This window comes from Schistocerca americana, chromosome 2 (genome assembly GCF_021461395.2).
Source record: "Schistocerca americana isolate TAMUIC-IGC-003095 chromosome 2, iqSchAmer2.1, whole genome shotgun sequence".
NCBI classification, from domain to species: Eukaryota; Metazoa; Arthropoda; class Insecta; order Orthoptera; family Acrididae; genus Schistocerca; species Schistocerca americana.
In genome coordinates, this window is record NC_060120.1 from 253,898,967 (window position 1) to 253,921,018 (window position 22,052).

Here is a 22,052-nt window from a genome sequence, read left to right on the forward strand (position 1 = left end):
CTTTTGGAGAAAAAGTAGTATTCACTACTTTAGACGAAATGAAATCAGCCCTGTTACATATGAGAACAGTGAGTTACTTCCCTACTTCGAAATTCATGCCTTTAGACGGAACGTAATCACAAATCTTTAACATAATGCAGCGCTTCAGCAACCGTGAATTGTTCAGACAATAAGAAATTCAGCCTTCAGTTGCAAGGTAATTTTGTTTTCCCTTGAGGCTAACGTGTGATCCTTATTCCTGGCCCGGCATAGCTCCATCTCCTTTTTCTTATTGTTTTTAATATTGATAGACATAATCTTATGATTATGCGTCTTTATTCTGTATTAGTTTTTATTCTGCGGCATGGCCAACGTTTGGCCCTCAAAATAATTTAATTTTTGTAAGTATCACGATGTTCCTTGTTATGAAATCATTAGATTGATGATGTATTTCAATGTTTAATATATGTCCGTACCGGTTAATTTATAGGTTCTGAAGAAGATACCATTATTGGCATCGAAAACTAGGAAACTAAAAAGAAAAATTTTCCTTGCAACTGAAGGCTGAATATCTTATTGTCTGGAACGTAATCAGGTCAGTTACACGTGAGAGCAGAAATGTGATTATATACCAGAGAGTTACTTCCGTATTTCGAAAGTCATTTACGGTAGGTGAAATATAGAGTAATGGATTACAGTTTTAGACTGATGGACTTACTAAACACGGTTTTCTGAAATTCCTTCACCAAAGAAAACAAAAGAATTATTCCAGAATTTCAATGAAGAATAGCTCCCATGATTAACCTAGGGGTGGATAGCCTCGGTGCAACGAAGCAGCTTAAAAATGGCTCTGAGCAGTATGGGACTTAACACCTGAGGTCATCAACTTAGAACCACTTAAGCCTAACCTAAGGACATCACAAACATCCATGCCCGAGGCAGGATTCGAACCTGCGACCGTAGCAGCAGAGCAGCAGTGCGGTTCCGGACTGAAGCGCCTAGAAACGCTCGGCCACAGCGGCCGGCGAAGCAGCTTCAATCCCGTAATAAAGGAAAGTGTTCCAGTCCAGATTTTGTAGCAAGTAGTTTACTTGGAAAGTCTGCTAACACTATAGCTCCATGCTTAACTGCCATACACAACCGCTCGACGAAAGCTCCTTGCCTGAAGAATGGAAAGTTGCACAGGTCACACCAATACTCAAGAAAAGAAATAGTAGTAATGCGATGTATTACAAACCCACATCACTAACGTCGATTTGCAGTAGGATATTGACACATGCACTGTGCTCGAACGTTATGAATCATTTCGAAGAAAATGGTCTACTGACACGCAGTCAGAACGTATGCAGACAATATTGTTGCTGTGAAGCACAAGCTCATTATTCGCACGCAGTAATGAGTACTGTCGACGGACGCCCTCAAATGAATTCCATATCGGTAGATTCCAAGAAAGCTTTTGACATCGCTCCTCACAAGTAGCTTCTAATAAAATTGCGTGCCTTTGCAGTATCGTTTCAGTTGTGATACTGGCTTCGTGGTTTCCTGTCAGAAAGGTAACAGTTCGTAATAATCGACGGAAAGTCATCGAGTAAAGCAGAAGTGATATCTAGCATTCGCGAAGGAGATGTTATAGGCTCTCTGTTATTTTTAATTTATATGAAAGATTTAGGAGACAATCTAAACAATCCTCTGTTTACAGATGATGCTGTGATTTACATCTACCAAAATCATTGCAAAATGATTTAGACAAGACATCTGTATAGTGTGAAATATGGCAACTGACCCTAAATAACGAAAAATGGGTGTCATCCGTATGAATACTAAAAGGAATCCGTTAAATTTCTGTTACACAAAATTACACACATCTAAAGGATGTGAATTCAGCTAAATACCTAGGGATTACAATTACGTGCAGGTTAAATTGTAGGTAATGCTGTGTGGAAAACAAACCAAAGAGTGCGATTTATCGTCAGAACACTTAGAAGACGCAACATGTCTACTAAAGAGACTGCCAAAACTACTTTCATAGGTTCTCTGTTAGAGTACTACTGTGCGGTATTCGATTCTTACGATGTATGATTGATGGAGGACTTCAAAGATATTGGAAGAGGGGCAGTTCGTTCTGTATTATCGCGAAAGGGGGGGGGGGGGGGGAAGTGTTACGTATATGATACGCGAATCGAAGTGGCAACATTAAAACAAAGGCGGTTTCCGTTTCGGACGAGATCTTATCACGAAATTTAGATCATCAGCTCTGTCCCCAGAGTGCGAAATTATTTTGTTGTGTTCGAGTCTTGAACGGTCGAGAAATAGTGTGAAGTTGGTTCGGTAAACGCTCCGCAAGACACTTGATTACGAATTGGCTAGCACTCATCTGGGCGGTGTAAATGGACTATACTGATTATGGAGGCATAAGAATGTCGCCATAAGATGGATTTGACATTGGATAGATGAAGCAGGAAATAAAGACGTGTTACGCAGGACAGAATAATGTGCAAAACAGTTATCAGATATAGCTTCATGAATTCAGATAAGTGTAGTGCTTTTAACAGAAAGGAGATACGGTTGACACGTAATGTTTCAGTTATCTCCGAAATCGTTGAGAGTAAAACACGTTTTTACCTGCTGTATTCTTTCAGTCTGGTTCAAGCTACCACCTGTTAACAATGTGCGTTTCCTCGTCAGGCCCCCTGCAGATAAAGACGATGTTACATTGCCCAATGGACGTTGACCCGTTCGCAGCGGTTGTCGAAGACGTTGGATTCGCCAGAGGTGGGTGCCGAGGAATAGTGGGTGCTTAAAAAGAAAATGGAAATGGGCGTATGGCGTCAGTGGCCGGGAGTTCCCAGGCGGGAAGTTCGGCCGCCAAGTGCAAGTCTTATTGAGTGCGACGCCACATTGGGCGACTTGCGCGTTGACAGTGGGAATGAAATGATGATGAGTACAGCACAACACCCAGTTCCTGAGGCGAGAAAATCTCCACCCTAGCCGGGAATCGAACCCGGGACCCCTTGCATGGCCTTCCAACGCGCTGACCATTCAGCTCTTGGGGCAGACGCTTAAAAAGAAAGCGGAAGTGATTGGAAGGACAAGTAATCTGAATGGTACAGTGACTTTCCTCAACTTGGAACAGCAACTTCTAAAGAGACCATTAGGCAAAGTCCAGTCGTTACACATAATCACAATAGAGAGAAACTGCTGTTACCCCTGCTGAGGCCTCGGCTGCTTCTTCTAGTTGACTGTGCTGGCTCCGTTGCGGCGTCTTCTTATGCCAGCTCGGTGGTGACGCTACGTGCACAAGCAGCAGGAGGTGTGTACTCGAGCCGGCCGCGGATTGGCGAGGCCGTCACACGGTTTACTGCAAACCTCGCGATGCGTTCTGTCTGGTGTGGTATCGACACTGTGCGACACCACAGGATCCAATGAATGTGTCCACATCGATTTTGTACACAACTGGTACCTGAAGGGGCCACTTGGAACTATAACTGTCTGAGGTGTGGTTGTTGAGCCTGGTGAGTGACGTGTCGTTGTTTGTTGATGGTGTTGCAGGGCGGAGCATGCTGGCGCTGCTCTTGCTGACCATAGCGACGAGTGTCAGGACGGCTGCCGGCTTGGAGTGTCCGCTGACGCCGAAGAACGTCAGCTGCAGCGACCAGGTAAACAGGCCTCCAACTCGGCCTCAGCTCATATCTACGTAACCTGCTCGTACCTAAGTAATATCGTCTCTCAAGCTCTTCTTCTCTTTCTTCTTTGACGTCACCCCTTTTGTAATAGACACATAAGTGGTCCCTATGTACGGTTGCCGATACTGAGATGTTCATTTCGGCAGCCTCGGTACTACCAGTGCCAACGCAACGTCACATGATTATAAGCTCTAAGTGTCTGTCAGGGACAGAGTGAAAGGATGGAGGGAACGACGAGGGAGAGGCGATCATTATGTCACATACTCTGTTAGTCGGAGATTCATTAAGAGCGATGTTAAAAAAAAAAATAGGGGTTTCCAATGGCTCTGAGAACTATGGGACTTAACATCTGAGGTCATCAGTCCCATAGAGCTTAGAACTACTTGAACGTAACTAACCTAAGGACATCACACACATCCATGCCCGAGGCACGATTCGAACCTGCGACCGTAGCAGTCGCGCTGTTCCGGACTGAAGCGTCTAGAACCGGTCGGCCACCGCGGCCGGCGCGATGTTTCAGACTGCAACGTTTTGTGAGACTATACGCCCACGGCGCGATGGGGCTCCTTGCGAGCGATGATAACGTAGCATTACTGTGGGTGTAATCGCATCAGAGAGGTACCTATGAAGAGGCCAGGCTAAGATATGGTTCCTGAACAGGGGCGTCAGCTTTCATAAAAGTTGCAGGAGCAAGAGTCCTTATGACTGACTGATCTCAACTTGGAACACCAGCCAGCATGGTGTTGCTACACCATGTGATAAAAAGTATCCGGACACGTGGATGAAAATGATAAAAGTTCGTGGCGCCCTCCATCGTTAATGCTGGAATTCAGTATGGTGTTGGCCCACCCTTAGCCTTGATGACAGCTTCCACTCTCGCAGGCACACGTTCAATGAGGTGCTGGAAGGTTTCTTGGGGAATGGCAGCCCATTCTTCACGGAGTGGTGCACCGAGGAGAGGTATCGATGTCGGTCGGTGAGCCCTGGCACGAAGTCGGCGTTCCAGAATAACCCGAAGGTGTTCTGTAGGATTCAGGTCAGGACTCTGTGCAGGCCAGCCCATTACAGGGATGTTACTGTCGTGTAAGCATTATGAAAAGGTGTTTGATCGTGTTGAAAGATGCAATCGCCATCCCCAAAAAACTCTTCAACAGTGCGAAGCAAGAAGGTGCTTAAAAAATCAGTGTAGTCCTGTGCTGAGATAGTGCCGCGCAAAACAAGGGGTGCAAGCCCCCTCCATGAAAAACACCAGAACACCGCCGCCTCAGTATTTTACTGTTGGCACTACACACGCTGGCAGATGACGTTTGCCGGGCATTCGCCATACCCACACCCTGTCATCGGATCGCCACATTGTGTACCATGATTCGTCACTCCACACAACATTTTTTCACTGTTCAATCGCCCAATGTTTACGCTCCTTACACCAAGTGAGGCGCCGTTTGGGATTGACCGGCGTGTGTGAGGCTTATGAGCAGCCGCTCGACCATGAAATCCAAGTTTTCTCACCTCCCGCCTGTCATAGTACTTGCAGAGGATCCTGATGCAGTTTGGAATTCCTGTATGATGGCCTGGATATATGTCTGCCTATTATACATTACGACCCTCTTCAACTGTCGGCGGTCTCTATCAGTCAACAGACGAGGTCGGCCCGTACGCTTTTGTGCTATACTGCTGTACGTGTCCCTTCACGTTTCCACTTCACTATCACATCGGAAACAGTGGACCTTGGGATGTTTAGGAGTGTGGAAATCTCGCGTACAGACGTGTGACACAAGTGACACCCAATCACCTGACCAAGTTCAAAGTCCGTGAGTTCCGCGGAGCGCCCCATTCTGCTCTCTCTCGATGTCTAATGACTACTGAGTTCGCTGATATGAATTACCTGGCAGCAGGTGGCAGCACAATGCGCGTAATATGAAAAACGTATGTTTTTTGGAGTGTCCGGATATTTTTGATCACACAGTGTATGTCGCTAATGCAGACAGCTCAAAGTAAGGGGGAGTTACAGCCACTACCGTGTTTTCCGAAGATATACGTCTGTACTGTATGGTATACCGATAGTGCTACGGACTAGAATAGTTCTCTACTCGGCTACACGGGTGAGGTATATTCAGTAGGATACAGTCTTCAGAAGAAACATAACTGGAATTCTATAGGGTGGAGCGTGGAATGTTGGAGCCTTTAATCGAGCATAGAGGTTGCAGAACTTCAAAATACAAGCTACATTTGGTCTGAATTTGTTAAATATAGTGGCAGGAAGAACATGGTTTATTGCCAGCTGAGCACACAAAAGATTATCAACACAAATCCACCCACGGGTAATGTAGAAGTAGTTCCAACTATGAGCACAAAGCAAGACCGCGGAAAAAAAACCAGTACCCACTATCTGGCTTCGATCACGTTGTAATCCCCTCCTTCCTAATTCCATCCGTGCTGTCTGAGGGCGCCTTGCCACGGTTCGCCCCTCCCCCCCCCCCCCCTCCGTCGGAGGTTCGAGTCCTCCCTCGGGCATGGGTCTGTGTTGTCCTCAGCGTAAGTTAAAGTTAGATTACCTAAGTAGTGCGTAAGCCTAGGGACCGATGACCTCAGCAGTTTGGTCCAACTTATGTCCACATTTTATGAAGATTTTAGAGGAGCAAAGGCAACAATAAACTTTCTAGTTTACTTAGCTTGTAATGCAGATTTGGCTCAAGTTCTTCTTGTGTAGGGATCAGATTCCTGAAGCTGAAAATGTCACATTTTAGATCCTCATGGCTGGCTTGATCTAAATAAATTTGAAGGTTTTAGTATATCATACAGTCTTTTGATTTTTCACGTTAACAAAGTCGAAATTACATTGTTCGCACAAAATACAAAAATACGTCCGATCACATCAGAGGCATGCTTTCGACTCTCATACTCTGCGGAAATAACAATATTCCAAAGGGCTTACAATTTTTCGTAACAAATGAATCCCTACTAGTTTTCGTTATATTATTAATTTACATTATTATTTCATAAATGAATCCAGAAATGAACATAGTATACAGTACAGGATTGCGTGATTAATAATAGAAATTTTTAGTGTGCCCATAGTTCGTAATTTCAAATGTGCCAAAAATAATTTTAACTGTACATTCAGAACTAGTACTTATCGACTATAACATCGAGGCTAAAAAATTTCGTAGAGTAATTAATTTTCATACATTTTAGCTTGAAATATAACATACTATGTTTGAAATTACATGAAAGTTTTCAGAAAAGTAACTAAGATAGTACTGACCTGTTCAAAATTCGAAAAATAATACTGGTATCGATTACTTCTGTTGAGGAAAGGTAATGCTAGAGGAGGCGTCCGTAAGTGTTATTACCGTAAAGCGTGTGCTGGTAACGCCTGCTGCGAGCAGTGAATGGAATGTAAGATGGCGGAAGAGCTGATTCGTGAAGCCAATAAGAACGTTTCGGTTCCAAGAGTGGGCGAAAAATTATTGCATTTTTCACATTCTTTAGCGTAGTGCGTATAGTTAGTACAATGGGACTGAAGTTTCATGGAGAAACACAGATACAAAAAACACATAATAAACTATTTAACACGAGTGATGTTATGTTCTTTGGGATGTGACCTGTCTAAGCAGCAAAACGAGATTTTATTTTTGTGCTACACATATTTCGCTTCCTTGTATTCAAGAAACGCCATATATTACAGCCCACTAATGACAAGGAAGCGAAACGGATGCAACAAAAACAAACGACCTTTTATTTATTTACAAAGAAGGGCAACATCTCCAAGAAAATAAAAATACAAAAACAAGGAAAGATTTCCAGAAAAAATGAAAATAATAACACCAGGATCTTACTGAAACCAGCAAATCACGCTGCGACTTGTACACCATGGCTGCACTCTCCCTATAACCCACAAACAAACCCTCCTTTTCTCCTTTTTGACTGTATCTTCTGCGTCACACACATTATAACACCTTTCAAAAAGTTTTTTGCACTGTCTGGTTCCATGAGGAGGTCTCCTTATGGCCGGCCAGGTGTCTTCGATGCTGTTTGCGTGTGCACCCGTTTCGGGATCCTTAAACATCAGTTTATAGTTGACAGTATATGCTTATACCCTTCATCGTTCAACCTTTCGTACAACCAAAAAGAGTCGGAAATGACAGCCTTTCCTGGAAGGATGTACCCGCTGATGATACTAGGCAGCACCTTCTTCGTTACATTTGGGAACAACTTTGAAAAAAACACTTATGAGTTCCTCTTTGGATTTTCCCGAAAACTCTCCTTCCTGTTTTTTATGTTCTCTCTGCCGTATTTTCTTCTTCCAAACATAGCCTCGTCGCCACCAAGTTTCTCACTTTCGTTGGTTGACCCAGCGACAAGTAACTGTAGAATTTTTGCGATACTTAACTTGCTTCCCTCAAACCACGAATTTTTTCTAATGCTGTAACTAATTCTCTGATCAGTCTTTTTACAGTTCCATTGCTCCCTATGTTTACCTTCTGTACAACAAATAAGGTTCATATCACCACCACACTTTGGACACTTTCTGCTACTGGCTATAAAACCGGGCGACATGCACTATTTCACTACATTGCTTTCGTGTTCCATAAGGACAAGATTCCTGTTGCGAACTCGTTAGAAGGCCGGAGCAGAGCCGACCACAGTGGCCGAGCGGTTCTAGGCGCTTCAGTCTGGAACCGCGCTACAGCTACGGTCACAGGTTCGAATCCTGCCTCGGGCATGGATGTGTGTGATGTCCTTAGGTTAGTTAGGTTTAAGTAATTCTAAGTTCTAGGGGACTTATGACCTCAGATGTTAAGTCCCATAGTGCTCAAAGCCATTTTAGCCTTTTTTTGCCGTAGCAGAAAACACAATGGAGTCAGATCGAACTGTCCGCTCAAAAGAGGCTGAAGTCACCTTCTTCGGTATTTCTCATTGCCTACTTAGAAGAACACCAAATGCAGCATTATCATGTATGGGTTGTTCTTATAAGACAATTGGAAACGAACTCAAGTCCGAAAATTAAAAGATAACATCTCTGAAAATAAATGCGCTTAACAATTTATTTATTTATTTATTTATTGTGATTTCGGCGAAACAGATCCATCACGCAGAACCACCCCAGTCGATGAGGTCTGACCACAAGAGTCTGTGCAACGCAGAAAAAGCTATTAGTGGAACTTATATTAATACCCACTTATCACTGCCAATACTGTCACAGATTTACAGACATCACTCTTACATTGACTTTGGGGTACGCTACATCTCATAAGGACAACGTAATCAGTTTTCCGGCTTTCGCATTCGTTGGGCTCGCCAACTCAGAAGCAAACTATTGCCTCTGAACGTAAACTAGGCCTCGAACTACGCTACAGGCCACCCAGTCACCACAACCAACCAGTTTTTTGCTTTCATATTTGGTGACATCGTTAACTCATAATGAAACTGTCGCGTTCCCACCTAATCTAGACATCACTAGGCTACAGGTCAGAATAAAAATACCAATGTGCTATAACAGCAAAAACTCAAGAAAGAGTTGTCTACAGAAGGATTGTAATTCATCTCTCATTGCAGCCAAAATTCACTACTGTACAGAATTTACGTCCAGTCAGAATGTCACGAAACAAAAATGTCCGTATTTTAGACATGCTCCGTGATAACTTCAACATAAACAACATCAAACTGCCAATGTACATCGATAACAGAAACGCCAAAATGCAACAGAAGCAGAAAATTGATAAAGGGCCGCCCATAAAGCGTGAATTATTCAGAGCAATCCACCACCAACACAACATTCCACATGCCTCAAATCAAGTTTTAAATTAATGTAATTATGTAGAAAAGGCCTTTATGGCACAAACTGACAGAAACATTTCATAGGCTGATATGACACATCCTGAGAGATGAAGCAATGGCTCATTTGTTAATGGAAGGAGTGTGGATGGACGGGTAAATGTTGTAGAGGGACGCTGAGGTTTGACAGCATTAAGCATATTCAAATGGATGCAAGTTGCAGATATGAAGATATATACACAAGATAAGCTACTTGGTAAGCGGCATCAGACTAGTTTTCGACTTATTGATTACAAAAGCAACACCTCTTCTACTCATATTCAGCTGCGATGTCATAAATGGCTCTGAGCACTATGGGACCCAACATCTGAGGTTATCAGTCTCCTAGAACTTAGAACTACTTAAACCTAACTAACCTAAGGACATCACACACATCCCTGCCCGAGGCAGGATTCGAACCTGCGACCGTAGCGGTCGCTCGGTTCTAGACTGAATCGCCTAGAACCGCTAAGCCACACCGGCCGGCAGCTGCGACGTCTTTTACTGTTCATCTGCGTATTCCCTTGATGGGTCCTGCTTACTCTTAGGCTCTCTCTGAACACAGTTATTATGATACACTTCGCTTTCCTACGTGTAGCGTCGTTAACGCACTTAAGAATGTAACTATGCAATTGCAATTGATTCACGATCGTTCACTCTGAATTGATTTATAATCGTTCCCTAAGTAATGTACATTTGCGCTCTCTATTTTGTACATTTATTTTTTGTTTGTACTGCGTCAGCCGTGGGGACGAACCGTGATTGTATTGACAGCTGCCGATGGTGACCTGAGACGATCTCCTAATCTGTGTGTTTGTTGTTTGTGATGAAAGTTTTCGGTCTTGTTCTACTTGTTGTCATCGTTTTTCTATTCGCCCTGATGTGCGTTGCTCGTATGTTTAGACGATGTCTTAATAAGAACGATTGTACAAAAATGATAAGGCTTTCGTGTCCACTTGTTGACAAACTTTGTCCGCTTCTGTCTCTGGTTCTTTGGCCGACGTTAGTCTGATGATTTTTCTGACGTTTCAACAGCACCAGTGGCTGGCATTGTCAATGTTTCGCTCTCCTTCGGTGATGGTGCACTGGAGCCAAGTTCGCGGCCGCAGAATGTATGTACAGTACCTGGGGCGCCAACGTCCAAGGGCTTCTCCGTAGTCATTTCCGATGCGGTTCTCCTCTTGCTACCTGTGACGATCGTCTGCCAGGATCCGTTTACATTGAGCCTTTCTTCTTTCTTGTTGAAGCTATTCTCGTGTTTGCGTATTTCTATATCTTCTCTGAACAAGCGGATATGATAGCTCTTCTCTACAGCCAGAACTTCCGTGTCGGCGAATTTTATTACGTGGTCGGCCTCACACAGCGCGTGCAGTGCCATGGCTGATTTTTCCACCTGCCCCAACCTGCAATGTCGCTTGTGTTCCGTGATGTTGGTGTTCATTGATCGTGCAGTCATTCCAATGGCCTTTTTGCCATACATTCCTAGAGTGAGGGACAGAACCAAGCGTACATTGCGCAAACGCGGCGTAAAGACTATTTTAAAACGGACGAAGATCAAAGAGTGTCTCAAATCGGCACAGGATAAAAGGCACCCAGTGGCAATGTCGGGAATATACCGCTTACCATGCACATACAGAAAAGTTTATGTTGGAATGACTGCACGATCAGTCAATACCAGGATCACAGAAGATAAGCAGCATTGCAGGTTGCGGCAGGTGGAGCAATCGGCCGTGGCAGAGCACGTGCTGTGTGAGACCGACCACGTAGTAAAATACGCCGACACGGAAGTTCTGACTGCAGAGAAGAACTATCACAGCCGCTTGTTCAGAGAAGATATAGAAATACACAAACACGAGGATAGCTCCAACAAGAAAGAAGAAAGCCTCAAGGTAAACGGATCCCTGCTTTCCGCGTTGCAGTGAACGACCGTTGCAGGTAACTGGAGAACCGCACTGGAAATGACCGCGGAGAAGCCCTTGGACGTTGGCGCGCCAGGCACATAGTGTATGCGGCCGCGAGCTCGGCTCGAGTCCACCACTAGCAATGGAGGGTGAAACTTCGACCGTGCCAGCCACTTGTGATGGCGAAATGTCAGAAAAATCATCAGACGAACGTCCGCCAAAGAACCCGACACAGAAGCCAACAGGCAGTTTGTCAAGAATGATTGTGATCACTTTCTCCCCCCCCCCCCCCCTCCTCGCCCCCTCCCCAACCACTCGTTAGATGCAGTGTCGGTATTACATACTTTGGAAATTGTATATTCATTATGAGTGAAGATCCTCTGATATATGTTCTTTGGTGAGCCGTCTTTACGGTGTGCATTTCCCACGCATAGTCTTGACACAAACAAATCTGATTCCAATACGAGCACGTGTATAAACTATAGGCCACATCCCTAAAACAATTTTGAAATTAAGACACCGCTATTTGAATGCATTGTTGTTTATTTAATTATGAACCAGGTTTCGGCCTTTTATGCCATTTTCAAGCGACTGTGTTTTATGTCATTAACATATATTGTAGAACATCAAGCTCAAAATCGTCCATAAATTAAGAAAAATATTCGCTCCCCATGAAATGCCAGATGTAAAATCATCATCTTGTAAAAAGATCAGTAAATGATAGTGTGAGCACGTCATATTTAATAAAAACAGGTTTACTTTGGTATACAAGAGATATATAAAGAAAATGGCATAAAAGGCCGAAACCTGGGTCGTAATTAAATAAATAACAATACAGTCAAATAGCGGTGTGTTCATTTAAAAATTATCGTATTACTGTTGCTCAGCAACATCAAAAACTGTCCATAAAATAATTAGGAGTATGTGTACGGAGCGATTTAAAGTGGAACAACCACATAAAAATAATCTCAGGTAAGGAAGACGCCAGACTGATATTCAGGGAAGGAATCCTCAGGAACTGTGGTCCATCCACAAAGCAGGAAGCTTGCAAAACCCTCCTTTGACCAATAGTTGAATTTTGCTCGTCAGTCTGGGATCCGTACCAGATCAGACTGATATAAGAAATACTGAAGATCCAAAGAAGAGCAACGCGTTTCTTTACAGGTTCCTTTTGTAATGGCGAAAGCGTCACGAAGAAGCTCAGTCAAACCGGTGGCAGGCGCTGCAAGAGAGGCATTGGACACCGTGATGTGCTTTGCTGTTGAAATTCCGAGAACGTACGTTCCTAGAAGAGCCAATCGATATATTACTCCCTCCTATGTATATCTCGCGAATAGGCCATGAATGTAAAATTGGAGAGGTTCGGACCCACACGATGTCACACGAACAATCATTCTCCCCACCTAGGACATCCCCGACTGGTGCGGGTAAAGGATGACATTGGTGCACAAAGTACCGTCCGCCAGACACCATTAGGTGGTTGGTGGAGTATACGTCTAGAGGAAGCTGAACCCCACGTACGCCTATAAAATTTCAGATGTGTTTCATAGATAGCTTCTGAATACTTTGGCATAAAGCACCGGTGGTTCGTTACAGAATAATAACGTACACTGACGAAAATAAAAATCACAGCACCAGGAAGGAGTTATGCGAGATAGACCAAAGTTACTACGTGTGTTTCTACTTCTGAAAGATGATGTGTGCCGGCCGGTGTGGCCGTGCGGTTCTAGGAGCTACAGTCTGGAGCCGAGCGACCGCTACGGTCGCAGGTTCGACTCCTGCCTCGGGCATGGATGTGCGTGATGTCCTTAGGTTAGTTAGGTTTCATTAGGTCTAAGTTCTAGGCGAGTGATGACCTCAGAAGTTAAGTCGCATAGTGCTCAGAGCCATTTTTTGATGATGTGTATTCAAATTCGCGCCAGTCGCGTAAGGGTGGCGCTGGTAGTGCCGCTATGAGGATTCAAAACAGGTTTGCTGTAAATACACGTTGCAACTGCCACTAGTGTCATTTACCTTTGAGCTAGGGCGTGGTGAGGCGCTGTTACTGAAGAATGCCTTTAAGGGGACAAAACTGCCGTTATCAACACCTAAGCCGGCTGATGTGGCCGAGCGGTTCTAGGCGCTGCATTCTGGAACGGCGTAGCCGCTACGACGCAAGTTCAAATCCTGCCTCAGGCATGGATGTGTGTGATGTCCTTAGGTTAGTTAGGATTAAGTAGTTCTAAGTTCTAGGGGACGGATGACCTCAGATGTTAAGTCCCATAGTTCTCAGAGCCATTTGAACCAATTTTCATCAACACCTCACTGAATTTGAACGAGGTAGTGTAACAGGGCTAAGACAAGTTAAATGTTCCTTCTGCGACAGTGCACAAAGACTTGGCAGGAAAGTAGCCACGAGGGTGAATGCTGGCAGCGCTGGTCAGGAGAGTGTACGGTCGCAAGAGGATCGGGCTCCGGACTGCCACGTGCTACTACCAGCAGCGAAGACCATCGAGTTTGGCGTAAGGCTCCGGCGCATCGTACTGCGTCTGCAGCAGTAATTTGAGCAGCAGTTGCACCACAGTGACACAACGAACTGTTACAAATCGTTTACTTCAAGGAAAGTTCCGAACCAGGCGCCCTGTAGCCTGCATTTCACGGACCCCACATCACCGCCATTTGCAACTTCAGTGTCGCCAAGCGAGAGCTCATTGAAGGACAGTGTGAAGGTCTGTTCTGTTTTCTGATGAAAGCCGGTTCTGCCTCGGTGCCAGTGACGGGTGGTATGTTGCTTAGAAGACCATTCCAGGGCTTGCAGTCAATCTGTCTGCTTGCTAGACACACTGGACCTGCACCTGGAGTTATGATCTGGGGTGTGATTTCGTATGACAGCAGGAGCGCTCTCGTGGTTATCCACGCATCCTGACTGCAAACTTCTACGTCAGACTGGTGATTGGACCTGTTGTGCTGCCATTCCTGAGAAGCATTCCAGGAGATGTTTTCCAACAGGATAACCCTCGCCCACATACCATTGTTGTAACCCAACATGCTCTACAGAGTGTCGACATGTTTCCTTGGCCTGCTCGAGCACCAGATCTGTCTCGAATTGAGCACATATGGGACATCATCGGACGACAATTCTAGCATCATCCACAAACAGCATTAACAGTCGCTGCACTGACCGACCAAGAGCAATACTACCGCACAAACTGACATCCGGAATCTGTAAAACACAATGCGTGCACGTTTGCATGGTTGCATTCAGCATTCTGGCAGTTACACCTGTTGTTAGTGTGCCTCCCATTTCACATTTGCAATGGCTTAGCTCGCGATTACGTTATCCAGCGATATTACAAAATTAATTACTTAAATATGTTACCTATACAAATGTATACCAGAAAATTCCTTACTAACAATAATCATTTTCTTGTGTTGCCATTTTTCCCGTCATTGTAGTTATTACTTATTCGGTTTGTTATAACATTCAACAATTTTGTGTAAGAACCGCTTAACAATAATGAAAAAGCCGTGATATGCAATCACGAAAATGTTCGACATAAAAAACGGAGCAGTGCTACAGCCCTCAGACGAAGTCAACGCAGTGTGATGTGGCTGCCGTCATTTAAGAAACATGTCAGCGTAGCGTAGTTGAGTCGTTGTTCCGTTGCACTCACAAGGGGAGGCCACGACGTTTGGAACGCGGATTTACCGCAAACTTCGTACACTCGTAATACTCCATGAGGATAACAAAATGTGTAAGCAGTAGCGCGTACTTCTCAAGCGTTAGCCCGCATCTCGTGGTCGTGCGGTAGCGTTCTCGCTTCCCACGCCCGGGTTCCCGGGTTCGATTCCCGGCGGGGTCAGGGATTTTCTCTGCCGCGTGATGACTGGGTGTTGTGTGACGTCCTTAGGTTAGTTAGGTTTAAGTAGTTCTAAGTTCTAGGGGACTGATGACCATAGATGTTAAGTCCCATAGTGCTCAGAGCCATTTCTCAAGCGTTATTGAGAAAATCGCAAGATAATTTCAGTCGTCAAATATATACCTGTGCGTGGTCATTTTTTCCATGAAAAAAAAAAAGTGGTTAACGTTCAAGCCCCGTAGTCACTGGATCGAGTCCCGTTCGTCTGTTTTTTTTTTTTTTTATTTTCAACACAGTCATTTTCTTTAATATTTATTTTACAATTGATATAATGGGGAAAATACGTATAATCGGATGAACTTTTATTAAATTTACAATGTTATTTGGCAGTCTACTAATTTTTATTATCACAAATAATGTAATATTCATAACCATCGACTAGTAAACGGCCAAACGCATAAAGTGATACTGAAAATGTATGCTTGTCCGTGATTTGATATATCCCTTATACCTGGATGGAGCCCGAAACGACTTGTTACCTCCACGTTTTGACCGGCACCAACGGCTTTCGAAGATGTAGAATTAATCGTCCCTTTAGACATTACGAGCAAAAGTTGCAGGATGGTATTTTTCGTAAAAACATGGAAAACATAAAATTAAACGGCACCAGCTGCATTGAATAAATGCTATGTTTCCGCGTACGGAAGGTCTTTTGACGTTTTGCGTGGAAAAACAAACCTCGTTAACATTTTCAAAAACCTCTCTTTCAGACTATAATTTGGAAGGAAAGCATGCATAACGCAGTATTTCCTTAAAAATCGGCGCTGATAATTGGTTATACAGTATCGAGTGTATTTTAATAGCGTCTTCAAAAATGGTTCAAATGGCTCTGAGCACTATGGGACTCAACTGCTGAGGTCATTAGTCCCCTAGAACTTAGAACTAGTTAAACCTAACTAACCTAAGGACATCACAAACAACCATGCCCGAGGCAGGATTCGAACCTGCGACCGTAGCGGTCTTGCGGTTCCAGACTGCAGCGCCTTTAACCGCACGGCCACTTCGGCCGGCCAATAGCGTCTTCTGAGAAGCAATTTCTCGTTCTCTTTCGATTAAAACGAACAGTTTTGAAGACACGGACAAGCATACATTTTCAGTATCACTTCATGCGTTTGGTCGTTTACAAGGCGATAGTTACGAATATTATATTATTTGTGATAATAAAAATTAGTAGACTGCCAAATAACATTGTAAATTTAATAAAAGTTCATCCAATTACACGTATTTTTCCCATTATATCAATTTGAATACAAATAGTAAAGAAAATGACTGTGTTGAAAATAAAAAAATAAAAAAAAACCTAACGAACGGAACTCGATCTAGCGATCCAGCGGCTTGAACGCCAACCACTTTTTTTGTTTAAAAACACTTTGTTCTATATTGTTCGTTGAATTTGTTCAGGGCGGACGTCCGATGACACCCGTACAGTTTGTTCGTTGATCAGTTCTCTCAGTATTTTTTTTATTAGAAAGGGTAGCTATCGCTCTGATCGAACACGCTTTTTTTTATCTCATTTTTTGTTCTATATGTTGTTCGTTGAATTTGTTCGTGGTGGACGTCCGATGACACTCGTTCAGGTTGTTCGTTCATCCGTTTACTCAATTTTTTTTTTATTGCAGAGGGTAACTAAACCCTCTGACCGAACACGCTGAGCTACCGTGCCGGCGCCACTCAGCTGCAGCCGCTTCATGGTAAAAATGGCCACGCATATATATATATTTGACGACCGAAATTATCTTGCGATTTTCTCAATAACGCCTGAAGTACGCGCTACTGCTTACACATTTTGTTGTCCTCATGGAGTACTACGAGTGTACGAAGTTTGCAGTAAAACCGCGTTCCAAACGTTGTGGCCTCCCCTTGTCAGTGAAACCACACACGAAATTCATGTCGCCCAACTCCTTGTCAGTAAACCTATCGATAGTATTCCGTATCGTTGGTAACATACAACCAACGGTGCCGGCAGAGCAAACTCTGTACACAGCAGAACAATATTAAATGCAAGTTTGAGGGGGAAGAATAAAGTGGACGTCGCTGTTGTAAGCAGCAAGTACCATTGGGGAATGGAACAAGTTTGTTTCTGTACAAGACACCACTCGTACAGGGTTCACCGTCGACGTTTGCACTGTTATGTAGATATTTAGAGTCCAATACAGATGCAAAGGTAAATGGCGGTAAGAAATGTAAACGAAAACCGTAGTGACTAGCATTGTGCTTTTTTTTTTTTCTTTTTTTAAAAAAAGAGGAACGCCGCGAGGGATCCAAACCATCTACAACATATTTTATATACTACCCTATATTGAGGTATGGGTTGTTACCTCTGTGTATAATCCTGTACCTTATTGTTTGGAGCATGTTAATTTAATTTGCCCGGAAGATATTTGTTCCTTTCATATTGTGTTGGTTCACTTTCAAGTCACAATATGACGATTAGATATCATTTCTTGTCTGTTGTGGTAAATCCCTGTACTGGGCAGGACGAAGTTTAGTAGTTAATAATTATTGTTTTCATATCTTATGTTTCTTCTAAGTCGCGTGGCCTGATGTACTTACTTTGTATATTTTTGGGGGTAGTTATTTGCAAGATGGCCACTGGAGCGCCAAGCTATATTTTGTGGAAACTGAAGTAAATCTCACTAAGATTATTAAGGGAATCCCTTCTGCTGATTTCATATATGAGGGGAGTCATATGTTGCCTTTGGTGGCTCGTGTACATCGTAGCTTACTTGTATAATAAAATTGATTTTTACATATGTCACTGAACTCAATCAAATCCTCCATTCGCCTTATCGCCTGACACTTCCATCAACGCGCTTCAGTATTGTAACTCGAGGTTGTTTCCTCGCAGTTTCTGATCGTAGCATGGGTTTTTATTCCATTTGTGCTGTACTTAGTGTTCACTCTACATATCTTGTATACATCATATGCAAGGTCGTGCCGCGGGGTAGCCGTTCGGTCTTGGGCGCCTTGCCACGGTTCGCGCTGCTCTTCCCCGTCGGAGGTTCGAGTACTCCCTTGGGCATGGGTTGAAGTTAAATTAAGTATTGTGTAAGCCTAGGGACCGATGACAGTTTTTTGGTCCCATATAACTTACCACAAATTTTCCAACGTCGTGCGTACCTATAAACAAATCTTTTGTGATCCTATTTCTGGCGTTCACCTAATGTAAGAATGTTCTCTACCATGTCCACTACTGGCCATTAAAATTGCAACACCACGAAGATGACGTGCTACAGACGCGAAATTTAACCGACAGGAAGAAGATGCTGTGATATGCAAATGATTAGCTTTCCAGAGCATTCACACAAGGTTGGCGCCAGTAGCGACACCTACAACTTGCTGACATGAGGAAAATTTCCAACCGATTTCTCATACACAAACAGCAGTTGACTGGCGTTGCCTGGTGAAACGTTGTTGTGATACCTCGTGTAAGGAGGATAAATGCGTACCATCACGTTTCCGACTTTGATAGGGGTCGGATTGTAGCCTATCGCGATTGCGGTTTATCCTATCGCGACATTGCTGCTCGCGTTGGTCGAGATCCAATGACTGTTAGCAGAATATGGAATCGGTGGGGTCAGGAACGCCGTGTTGGATCCCAACAGCCTCGTATCACTAGCAGACGAGATGACAGGCATCTTATCCGCATGGCTGTGACGGAGGGTGCAGCCACGTCTCGATCCCTGAGTCAACAGATGGGGACGTTTGCAAGACAACCACCATCTGCACGAACAGTTCGACGACGTTTTCAGCAGCCTGGACTATCAGCTCGGAGACCATGGCTGCGGTTGCCCTTGACGCTGCATCACAGAGAGGAGCGGCTGCGATGGTGTACTCGACGACGAACCGGGGTGCACGAATGGCAAAACGTCATTTTTTCGGATGAATTCAGGTTCTGTGTACACAAACATGATGGTCGCATGTGTGTTTGGTGACATCGCGGTGAACGCACATTGGAAGCGTGTATTCGTCATCGCCATACTGGAGTATCACCCGGCGTGATGTTATGTGTTGGCATAAGTTACACGTCTCGGTCACCTCTTGTCCGCATTGACGGCACTATGAACAGTGGACGTTACATTTCAGATCTGTTACAATCCGTGGCTCTACCCTTCATTCGATCCCTGCGAAACCCTACATTTCAGCAGGATAATCCACGACCGCATGTTGCAGGTCCTGTACGGGCCTTTTTGGATACAGAAAATGTTCGACTGCTGCACTGGCCAGCGCATTCTCCAGATCTCTCACCAACTGAAAACGTCTGGTCAATGGTGGCTAAGCAACTGGCTCGTCACAATACGCCAGTCACTACTCTTGATGAACTGTGGTATCGTGTTGAAGCTGCATGGGCCGCTGTACCTGTACACGCCATCCAAGCTCTGTTTGACTCAATCCCCAGGCGTATCAAGGCCGTTATTACGGCCAGAGATGGTTGTTTTGGGTACTGATTTCTCAGGATTTATGCACCCAAATTGCGTGAAAATGTAATCACACGTCAGTTCTAGTATAATACATTTGTCCAATGAATACCCGTTTATCATCTGCATTTCTTCTTGGTGTAACAATTTTAATGGCCAGTAGTGTAAGAAGCTGCGCATGACTTTCACCTATTTTATATTATGACGCTACAGCCAGTTCAGTTGCACACATTTTACGAGCTGTGTCCCACAGGCGTTCGTTGTTATATTGTAGGTGCGCTTGCCACTGATGCACGTGTCGAAACTGATACGGAGTGCGCAATAAAATAAGACTGTTTATTCTAACTGAACGGCGGCACAGGGAATCGCGGTGTCTTTATCGGAATTACTCATATGATAGTCACATTGTTGACACGCGTTACGATGCTGCATATGTCACTTGTAAAGCACACACGCACACACAAACACACACATATACACACACACAAACTCACACACACAAAATCATTAAAAGTATGTGGCTGAATATTTCTATTTAGAGATACGTTCATAATCATCATCAAGATGTAAGCCGTTTCTGGTTTGCTCCACCCTCAGACTTCTTCATCCGGCCATCTTTTCTTCTTCACTTAAAACTTCCAGTCTGAGAGCCTGTGATCGACCACGGCCTCTGAGCCCGGAAGTTTTGAGTGAAGAAGACGCTGGTCGTAAAAGTCATACATTGTATAATCTTTTATTCAATCGGCCAATGTTAATTAAATGTTTCTTAGATTACAGTTTTGCAACGCGTTCCTTTAATTTGTTCCAGTATTTTCTTTCTTCCCCGTCTGTAGTTCTTACCTGATACCTTCAATTCCGTGCCTATCGAGTATTGTGTGCCCTGTCTCTCTTCTAAGACATTTGTCTGTTCACTGTATTTCTTCTGATTTTTTTCTTTTGTTCTTCTCAGAACTTCAAATCAATAAAACTGTGTTCTCACTGTCATTTCTTTATAGAATTTTAGCGTTGTCTCTCGTCTGCTACTTCTAATGGTTCAAATGGCTCTGAGCACTATGCGACTCAACATCTTAGGTCATCAGTCCCCTAGAACGTAGAACTAGTTAAACCTAACTAACCTACATCCATGCCCGAAGCAGGATTCGAACCTGCGACCGTAGCAGTCACGCGGTTCCGGACTGAATTGCCTAGAACCGCACGGCCACCGCGGCCGGCTTTCTAATGGTTCCCTTGATCGTGCCACAAAGATTCTTTTTTAAAAAATATTCTGTTGATCATCGTGAGATATTTGTTGATCTGTTTCCTTACTTGGTGTCTATCTTACCTGATGCTGATTCGGTTCCTCTTACTGCCAAAATTTTAGCCTTCGCTATAAAATTATTCTCTCTTGTGCTCCTGTTACCGGTCTATGTTGAATATCATCTTCTGGCTCACCTACAGTCGCCTGGTTATACGAAGAAAGCTTCATATTTAGATTCACGTCATTAATTTTGAGGTGTGTACTCGTCTATGTCGCCTGCATATCCTCCCAAACTGTGTTTAAAACTTCTCGTTGGTTATGGAATGGCAGTCAGTTTAAACGCAGAAATATAGGCTGCAGTGCACGCATACACAGCACGTGAGGTGAGTCAAGGGCAGGTATTTCTAGACTGTGTTTTGTTGGAAGGTGACCCACGATAGCCCAAACACATGACTCTGGATTCAACACAGCTCACAGTTCTGGCTTTCAACTGCTGGTGTCACACGCAGCCATTCGTCTCTTCTGTTGTGTTCATTCGTTTAAGTACCGGTAGTGTTACACAGAATTAATTTTTATATTGGAATTAAGTTTTTAAGCATATCATTCAAAGAACACAAATCACGGAATCTCCTTGACAATAGCCACAAAACACGACTATCTCCTCTTCCTTCGTTGAAAACTCTGTTGAAGTATGCGGGAGTCCTTCCCGTACTCCTGGTAGGATAAAAATCGCTTAATATAGTCCTAATGGTTCTAAATAGGTAAATGAGGGAAGTTGAACAAAGAAAATAAGTTCGTATAACTTCCTTTGCTACATCATGAAGCACAAACCCTTCACATAAATGATTCCGAAAGCTTAATGTACTGGTTTATCTCAAAACAATCTCGGTGCGTAGATTAAAGTAACAGTAGAATAAAACTGCGACAAACAGTTTTCCTCCGTTTTAATCTTACTAAGCTTCCTGACAAATTGAAACTGTTTGCCGGACCGGAACTCGAACTCGGGTCCTTGGCCTTCCGTCACAGCGCTCCTACCTGCCCAGGCACGCCTCATGGCACGCCCTCACACTTTCTATCTTATTAGTATCTCCGTCGTGCTTTATTCTAATGTCATCAGT

At 43.9% G+C, this 22,052-nt stretch overlaps 1 protein-coding gene across 1 annotated transcript in view; it reads left to right on the forward strand.

The window, feature by feature from the left end:
• LOC124593934 overlaps nucleotides 1-22,052 on the forward strand; it is a 278,695-nt gene that overhangs the window by 106,624 nt on the left and 150,019 nt on the right. Inside the window, exon 2 of the mRNA XM_047132283.1 lies at nucleotides 3,529-3,635. Within this exon, the coding sequence (XP_046988239.1) occupies nucleotides 3,537-3,635 (99 nt within the window). The 5' untranslated portion in view covers nucleotides 3,529-3,536. The remainder of the gene's footprint in view (nucleotides 1-3,528; nucleotides 3,636-22,052) is intronic.